The sequence below is a fragment of the Panthera uncia genome, unplaced genomic scaffold (assembly GCF_023721935.1).
Source record: "Panthera uncia isolate 11264 unplaced genomic scaffold, Puncia_PCG_1.0 HiC_scaffold_1269, whole genome shotgun sequence".
Classification (NCBI taxonomy): domain Eukaryota; kingdom Metazoa; phylum Chordata; class Mammalia; order Carnivora; family Felidae; genus Panthera; species Panthera uncia.
Genome location: NW_026057886.1, coordinates 10,755 through 20,299, shown reverse-complemented (window position 1 = coordinate 20,299; position 9,545 = coordinate 10,755). Strand labels below are relative to the sequence as shown.

The window sequence follows — 9,545 nt, the reverse complement described above, 5'->3', positions numbered from 1 at the left end:
TGAATATGGATGCAAAAATTCTCAATAAGATACTAGCAAATTGAATTCAACAGCATATAAAAAGAATTATACACCATGATCAAGTGGGATTCATTCCTGGGATGCAGGGCTGGTTCAGCGTTCGCAAATATATCAATATGATACATCACATTAATAAAAGATAAGAACCATATGATCCTGTCAATCGATGCAGAAAAAGCATATGACAAAATTCAGCATCTTTCTTAATAAAATGCATCGAGAAAGTCGGGATAGAAGGAACATACTTAAGCATCATAAAAGCCATTTATGAAAAGCCCACAGGTAATATCATCCTCAATGGGGAAAAATTGAGGGCTTTCTCCCTGAAATCAGGAACACGACAGGGATGTCCACTCTCGCCACTGTTGTTTAACCTAGTGTTGGAAGTTCTAGCATCAGAAATCAGACAACAAAAGGAAATCAAAGGCATCAAAATTGGCAAAGATGAAGTTAAGCTTTCACTTTTTGCAGATGCCATGGTATTATACATGGAAAACCCAATGGACTCCAACAAAAGTCTCCTAGAACTGATACACGAATTCAGTAAAGTCGCAGGATACAAAATCAATGTACAGAAATCAGTTGCATTCTCATACACTAATAATGAAGCAAAAGAAAGACAAATAAAGAAACTGATCCCATTCACAATTGCACCAGGGTGCATAAGATACCTAGGAATAAACCTAACCAAAGAAGTAAAAGATATGTATGCTGAAAACTATAGAAAGCATATGAGGGGAATTGAAGAAGATATAAAGAAATGCAAAAAACATTCCCTGCTCATGGATTGGAAGAATAAATATTGTTAAAATGTCAATACTACCCAAAGCTATCTACAGATTTAATGCAATCCCAATCAAAATTGCACAAGCATTCTTCTCGAAGCTAGAATAAGCAATCCTAAAATTCATATGGAAGCAAAAAAGGCCCCGAATAGCCAAAGCAATTTTGAAGAAGACCAAAACAGGAGGCATCACAATCCCAGACTTTAGCCTCTATTACAAAGCTGTAATCATCAAGACAGCATGGTATTGGCACAAAAACAGACACATAGACCAATGGAATAGAATAGAAACCCCAGAACTAGACCCACAAATGTATGGTCAACTAATCTTTGACAAAGCAGGAAAGAATATCCAATGGAAAAAAGACAGTCTCTTTAACAAATGGTGCTGGGAGAACTGGACAGCAACATGCAGAAGAATGAAACTAAACCACTTTCTTACACCACTCACAAAAATAAGCTCAAAGGGGATAAAGGACCTGAATATGAGACAGGAAACCATCAAAACTCTAGAGGAGAAATCATGAAAAGACCTCTCTGACCTCAGCCGCAGCAATTTCTTTCTTGACACATCCCCAAAGGCAAGGGAATTAAAAGATAAAATGAACTATTGGGACCTCATGACGATAAAAAGCTTCTGCACTGCAAAGGAAACAATCAACAAAACTAAACGGCAAACAACGGAATGGGAAAAGATATTTGCAAATGACATATCAGACAAAGGGCTAGTATCCAAAATCTATAAAGAGCTCACCAAACTCCACACCCAAAGAATGAATAATCCAGTGAAGAAATGGGCAGAAAACATGAGTAGACACTTCTCTAAAGAAGACATCCAGATGGCCAACAGGCACATGAAAAGGTGCTCAACGTCACTCCTCATCAGGGAAATACAAATCAAAACCACACTCAGATATCACCTCATGCCAGTCAGAGTGGCCAAAATGAACAAATCAGGAGACTATAGATGCTGGAGAGGATGTGGAGAAACGGGAACCCTCTTACACTGTTGGTTGGAATGAAAATTGGTGCAGCCACTCTGGAAAACAGTGTGGATGTTCCTCAAGAAATTAAAAATAGATCTACCCTATGACCCAGCAGTAGCACTGCTAGGAATTTACCCAAGGGATACAGGAGTGCTGATGCATAGGGGCACTTGTACCCCAATGTTTATAGCAGCACTCTCAACAATAGCCAAATTGTGGAAAGAGCCGAAATGTCCATCAACTGATGAATGGATAAAGAAATTGTGGTTTATATACACAATGGAGTACTACGTGGCAATGAGAAAGAATGAAATATGGCCCTTTGTAGCAACGTGGATGGAACCGAAAAGTGTGATGCTAAGTGAAATAAGCCATACAGAGAAAGATGGATACCATTTGTTTTCACTCTTATGTGGATCTTGAGAAACTTAACAGAAACCCATGGGAGAGGGGAAGGAAAAAAAGAGGTTAGAGTGGTAGAGAGCCAAAGCATATGAGACACTTAAAAACTGAGAACAAACTGAGGGTTGATGGCGGGTGGTAGGGAGGGTAGTGTAGGTGATGGGTATTGAAGAGGGCATCTTTTGGGATGAGCACTGGGTGTTGTATGGAAACCAATTTGACAATAAATTTCTTATATTAAAAAAAAGAAAAAATCTGTCATAATTGTTTTAAAAAAAGAAATTGTGGTTTATATACACAATGGAATACTACGTGGCAATGAGAAACAATGAAATATGGCCTTTTGTAGCAATGTGGATGGAACTGGAAAGTGTTATGCTAAGTGAAATAAGTCATACAGATAAGGACAGATTCCATATGTTTTCACTCCTATGTGGATCATGAGAAACGTAACAGAAGACAATGGGGGAGGGGAAGGTAAAGAAATGGTTAGAGAGGGAGGGAGTCAAAACATAAGAGATTCCTCTAAACTGAGAACAAACTGAGGGTTGATGGTGAGGGTGGGAGGGAGAGGTGGGTGGGTGATGGGTATTGAGGAGGGCACCTTTTGGGATGAACACTGGGTGTTGTATGGAAACCAATTTGACAATAAATTTCATATTTAAAAAATATTTACTTAGTCCTTTCTCTTTTGTTTTTGCTAAGTATGGCCTCGGTTTGTCAGTTTTAGTTATGCTTCCAAAAACCAGTTTATAGTTTCATTGATCTGTTTTACTGTTTTTGTTTGTTTCTTTATCATTTATTTCTGGTCTAGTGTTCTTTATTTACTTTCTCCTGCTGGCTTCAGGGTTCATTTTCTGTTCATTTCCTACCTCATTTAGGTGTAACATGGTTGTGTGTTTGAGATTTTTCTTCTTTCTTGAGTTTGGCCTGTATTGCTATATATTTCCCTCTTCCAACCACTTTTGCTGCATCCATATCGTTTGGCACTGGCATGTTTTCGTTTTCATTTGCTTCCATGTATTTTTTACTGTTTCCTTAATTTCCTGAAAATCTCATACAATCTTTACTACAATGTCTTTAACTTCATGTATTAGTGGTGTTGCTGAATGTTTTCTTGTGGTTGACTTCAAGTTTCATAGTGTTCTGGTATGAAATTATGCTTGGTATTATGTCAATCTTTTTGAACTTTTAGAGGGCTGATTTGTGACATAGTATGTGATCTGTTCTGGGGAATGTTCTATGTGCACTCAAAAGGATTGTGTATTCTGCTGTTTAGAATGGAATATTCTGAATATATCTGTTCAGTCCATTTGGTCCAGTGTGTCTTTCTAAGCCATCGTTTCTTTATTGATTTTCAGCTTAGGTGATGTGTCCATTGTTGTAATTGGAGCGTTAAAGTTCTCTATTCCTATTATTGTATTATTATCAATTAGTTTCTTTATGTTTCTTATTAACTGATTTATGTATATCAGTGGTTACAATTTTAGCATATAAATATTTAAAGATTTATATATTCTCGTTGGATAGACCAGTTTATGATGATATACTGCCTTCCTCATCTCTTGTAACAGATTTTAGTTAAAATCTAGTTAGTGTCATATGAGTATGGTACTACGACTTTCTTTTGACGTCTGTTAGCGTGATAAATTGCTATCTCTTCCCTCACTTTCAATCTACAGGTGTTTGGGTTGAAGATGAGTCTATTGTATGCAGTGTATAGAAGGTCTTGTATTTTTTTTTTTCCGTTCTGTTTTCCTATGTCTTTATATCGGAGCATGTTGCCCTTTTACATTCACAGTGATTATTGATAGATATAAACTTAGTGCCATTGTGTTACCTCTAAAGTCACTGTTTCTAGAGATTTTCCCTGCTTATTTCCAGTCTTTGTTCCTTTTAGTCTTCCTATCTCACTCAAAGAGTCCCATTTAATAATTATCAAAGGGCTGTTTTAGAGGCCACAAACTCCTTTGGTTTTTGTTTGGGAAATTCTCTCTCTCCTTGTATCTGAATGACAGCCTTGATGGGTAAGGATTCTTGGCTGCATATTTTTGAATTGGGCATGTTGAGGATATCATGCCACTCCTTTCTTGCCTGCGGGTTTCTGTGGAGACATCTGCCATAATCTTTTATGTCTTTCCTTTTTAGTTAGCGACTTCTTTTGACTCTCTGCTTTTAGTGTTTTTCTTATATGTATGTTTTGCTAATTTTACTGTGATATGTCTCCGTGTTGGCTCCTTTTTTTTAAATTTTAATGGGAGTTCCCTGTGACTCATAGATTTGGACAGCTGTTTCCTTCCCCAGTTTGTGAACATTTTCCACTATAATTCACTCAGATAAAACTTCTCCCTTTTTTTCTACCTCTCTTCTTCTTCTGAGACTCCTTTGAAAAGAATTCTATTACATTTTATGGAGTTGCTGAGTTCCCTCAGTGTACGTTTGTGATGCAATATTTAATTTTCCTCTTCTTTCCTGCTTCATTTACCCCATAATTTTATCTTCTATGTCACTTATTCATCTGCTTCTATCCACCTGAGGTCATTACATACAATCAGATTCACATCTCAGTTATAGCAGTTGTAAAGTTTCAGCCTGACAGGTGTTTAGGTTAGGTCTTTCCTATCTGCAGACAGGGTATCCTCCTGTCTTGTATGCTTTCCTCAAGAATAGCTAGTATCCTTATGATAGTTTTTGAAAATTCTGTTTACTTATGATAGTTTTAAAAAAAATCTGTTTGAGGCATATTGTTTATATGTGTTTTAATTATATCCCTGGCAATGACCTTTTATTGTTTTTCTTTTGGAATGAATTCCTCCATCATTCTGTATATCTATGTCTCTGCTTTATTAAGTTTTTAGGAAAATCCTGTTATGTTTTCTGCTTCTATAGTAGTGTCTTTATTGATAAATGTTTGCATACTGTTGAGGACCTGACATTTATGGAAGCATTTCTTGCATGTGCCGTGTGCACTGTGCTGTCATGTATTGGCTGCTCTGTCCCTCAGGTCAGACCCCTGCAGAGTTTCTCCTTCCTCCAGTGGGGAGATTTTCAACTTTGAATTTTTTTTTTCAACGTTTATTTATTTTTGGGACAGAGAGAGAGAGAGACAGAGCATGAACGGGGGAGGGGCAGAGAGAGAGGGAGACACAGAATCGGAAACAGGCTCCAGGCTCTGAGCCATCAGCCCAGAGCCTGACGCGGGGCTCGAACTCACGGACCACAAGATCGTGACCTGGCTGAAGTCGGACGCTCAACTGACTGCGCCACCCAGGCGCCCCTTTCTTTCTTTTTTTAATTTTTTTTTTTGAGATTTTCAACTTTGTCCATAATTTTGTGAGTTTTCACTAGGTGAGTTTGTTCCGCCTGTTAAAAGAGGCTAATTCCTATCTCCCCTACAGGTGAAGCTTTGCGTCTCTATATGGTCAGTAGACTTGGTGCCTGTGGGGGTATATGGTGGTCTTTGGAGGGAGGGGCACGGTGCTGGTCTGGTTTCCAGGCACTCTTTCCCTAGTAATGAACCATCTGAGGAAGGCAAGGGAGGGTGGATCTTGGTGTCAGTGACTCAGCTTCTACTGGGGTGTGCTGTGCTGCTCACTGACCTCTGTCCATGATGATTGGTGGGAGGAAATATAGGCATCAGCTCCCCCTCTAGTCCCTGCAGTTGGAGTTCCAAGCCGCCCCTGTTCGGGAAACCATCACACAGAGAGAACAATCTGTACTCGTGGTGCCAGCCAGAACCCTGCCTTCACCCTGTCTGTGTCCAAGCCATTGGCCCACCTGGTGGCACAGAGCTCTCATGTTTTATCTCAGGAGCTCTAGCTGGTTTGAAAACTCCAAATTGTATGAACTCAATATACAGGGACCCCACTGATCCTCTGGGAGAGGGTTTCGCTGTGCTGTGGCTGGAGCTGGTTATCCCACAAGGACAGTTGCATGAACACTAGGGGCTTGGGGTTCATGGTGAGGAACAACAAGAAGGCAGCATAGAGTTATCTGCTCTCAGCAGAGGCTCCAACACTAATGACCAGGGCAGTGCAATGGTGCCTGTCAGCTCCCGTGTCCCATGAGAGGCAATGCCCCCTCTCCCAAATGCACTCCAAGAAGGGGACTGTCTCTCCCCATGCGACCCAGGGGATCCTCAGACAGCAGTGCCCCCATGGGCCTCTGTCCTCCTTCTTCACAGGAGCACGGCCATGCCCACCAGTCTCCACCCCAGTGATGGCATGGACTTCTAAATCTTTAGTCTTTGAACTCCACATTTACAGGAGGTTAAATTGTCATGATTACCTTTATGTTTCATCTTGACTGCGCCATGGGTACACAGATTAACCACTGTTTCTGTGGATTTCTGTGATGTGTTTCCAGAAGAGATTGGCATTTCCATCCATGGTTTCTGTCTGCCTGGACATCACCCATTCCATTAAGGTTCTGAATAAAATATGATACAGAGGGAGGAAGAATCCCCTCATTTTTACTTCCCATGTGCTTGTTTGAACTGGAAGAGTGGATTCCTCTGGCCCTTTCTCTGAGAGTTATATCATTAGGTCTCCATGTTCTGAGACTAGACACTAGTTCAGAATCAGACGAGAATTACACCACTCATTTTCCTGGGTCTCCAGCTTGTGACAGTAGATCATGGGACTTCTCAACATATTTTATCATGGGAACCAATGTGCTTTGGGTTCTGTTCCTCAGGAGAATCTGGACTAATACATGGAGATGATTTATCTCTTGTTGAGAGGAATTGAATAAAGCTGTAGCTCATTTAAAGTCCTGAGTAGCAAGTACCAGGAGGGAAGTATCACATTGTTTGATTGGGACAAGAGCTCGGTGAAGATAATGGGGAGTTGTGGGATCCTGTGGTCCTGTCTGCACAGGGAGTGTATCTGAGACTCCTGTAAAGGTTCAGCTGTTGTGCCTCAGGAAATCTGTAATTCACTCATATTGAGGGACAGGAGTAAGCAATGCAAACAACTGTGTCTTTGTGCATGTTAGTCTAGTTTCCCTATTACAACACAGTTGCTAAATCAGAGAGTTAATAGGTAAACACAGAATCATATAACCAGGGAGGCTCCCTGGGGAAACTGCTGTATGGAGAGGAAGCCCAAGACCCTGAAAGAAAACCTGCCTGTAACCTCCATCTGCTCCTGAGCCTGGGAACACAAAGCAGAATTGTGCATAGTGTGCGCCCCCTGGCGGTGCTGTTCCCCTCCTGCAGGGACGTTTGTGTCTGGGCTCCCAATGACGACCCCTCACTGTGTCTCTTGCACAGTAATATGTGGCCGTGTCCTCAGTCTTCAGGTTGTTCATCTGCAGATACAGCGTGTTCTTGGAGTTGTCTCTGGAGATGGTGAATCGGCCCTTCACGGAGTCTGTGTAGTATGTGCTACCTCCACTACTACTAATATATGCGACCCACTGCAGCCCCTTCCCTGGAGCCTGGCGGACCCAGTTCATTTCATAGCTACTGAAGGTGAATCCAGAGGCTACACAGGTGAGTCTCAGGGACCCTCCAGGCTTCACCAGGTCTCCCCCAGACTCCACCAGCTGCACGTCACACTGGACACCTGCAGACACAAGACATCTTGGTCAGAAACTGTCACAAATCCACCGATTCTCACTCATATCCACTCACATACTCAGTGTCTCTCATTCACCATGAATTACCTTTTAAAAGAGCAACCAGGAAAACCCAGCCCAGCACAAACTGCATGGTGAGATTTCTGTGTTCTGTCCTGATCACAGAATGGGAACACCTGGTCTGGGGCTGGGGCTCCTCTCCCAGCAGCAGGGTCAGTGCTGGGCTGGTTTTATCAGCACAGAGAGGACCCCATTTGCATGTGCTCTGACTATATATCAAACTCCAGACTTCAATTTGTTTCAAATTTAAAATCAGTGTTTGAGAGGCACTTCCAGATAACTTCTTGCAGAAGGCGCTGTGACAATACAAATAATTCTAATCTGTGAACACAGTTATGTTTTCAACTGTGTTTTCCATTTTACATGTCTTTCTCCCAGGACATCATGTTTGGTATGCTATTTTACCCTTTAGTGAAATTTAATCCTAAATACTTTATTTTGTGCCATATAATTTTAATGTGTGTTTATTTTTGTGTGACAGAGAGGAGAGAGAGATCAGAGAGAGAGAAGGGGACAGAGAATCCCAAGCAGGCTCTGCACAATCATTGCAGACCCTGCCTCAGAATTAAACTCAGGAACCATGAGATCATGACCTGAGCCAAAATCAACAGTAGGCACTTAACAGATTGAGCCACACAGGTGCTCCATTTTGTGCCATTTTCAATTGTGTGATTTTGTTATTTTTTTTTCATATAGTATGTTTTTGATGTGTGGAAATACAACATATTTTTGTATGCTGATTTGTATCCTGAACTTATCCTGAGTTTATTAGTTCTAATACTTTTTTTGTGGAGTTTCTGAGGTTTCACTATATGTAAGTTAGTGTGATTCTCAAACAAATAATTTTCTTCTTACTGATTTACATGTCTTTATTTCATTTTCTTACCTAATCTTTATGGGTACATCTTCAACTTGTAGGAGCAGAAATCTTTTTCCTTCTTTGCTTCTGTGTTCTTTATCTGGTCTAAGGATTCAAATGACATAAGACAGATCTACAGAAGAGAATAAATTTCATTTTGCATGTGCACAAGCTTCCTAATAATATGACACCCATAGAATGAAGAAAGTAGGTGGCACTTGTGCCTTTTAGAATAAAAAACAATGGATTTGCGAAGAGTTAACAAGACAGAGATTTGGGTTTGGGCAAGTCAATTAGTGAGGAATTAACAAGGCTTGTTTGCACAGCCTTCTTGGCGCTAAGTTCCCATTTCTGGTGCTAAGGATCATTCTCCCATTCTGGTATAGGGAAATGAAGTGTTCCTGGGGAGATTTATTTCCTGCTCTCAAGGGGACAAAGGAGGGTCACAGCTTCCTTAGACTAGTTGTTACTCAAGTGACTTTCCTCCAAATAAGCAATGTGACAAGATGACATACATTGGGTGCCATATTTTACTGGTCTTCATGTTACCATGCGGAATACCAATGTCGGGAATGAGCATCCTTGCCTGGCTCCTAATATGACAGGCAAAGCGTCAGTTTTTCACTGTTAAATATGCTGTCAGGTGTGGGCTTTTCATCTATGGCCACGATTTTGTGGAGATTATTTCTTTCTTTCCCTCAGTTGCTGAGATTTCTTAATAATGACAATTTGTTGAATGTTGTCTAGTTTTATATGTGTCAATAGATGATGATATGGATGATCAATAGATGTGACTGTATTGTCACATATGACCCTTTCATTGTGCTGTTGAATTCACTCTGCTAGGATTTTT

General features: G+C 40.6%; 1 gene segment (V, D, J or C); it reads right to left on the bottom strand.

Moving 5' to 3' along the window:
- Positions 1 to 7,200: 7,200 nt before the first annotated feature.
- Positions 7,201 to 7,947, bottom strand: LOC125916858 (immunoglobulin heavy variable 3-23-like). The segment is given in 2 exon segments: positions 7,201 to 7,760; positions 7,861 to 7,947. Coding segments are annotated over 2 exon segments (591 nt in total).
- Between the last annotated feature and the right edge of the window lie 1,598 nt (positions 7,948 to 9,545).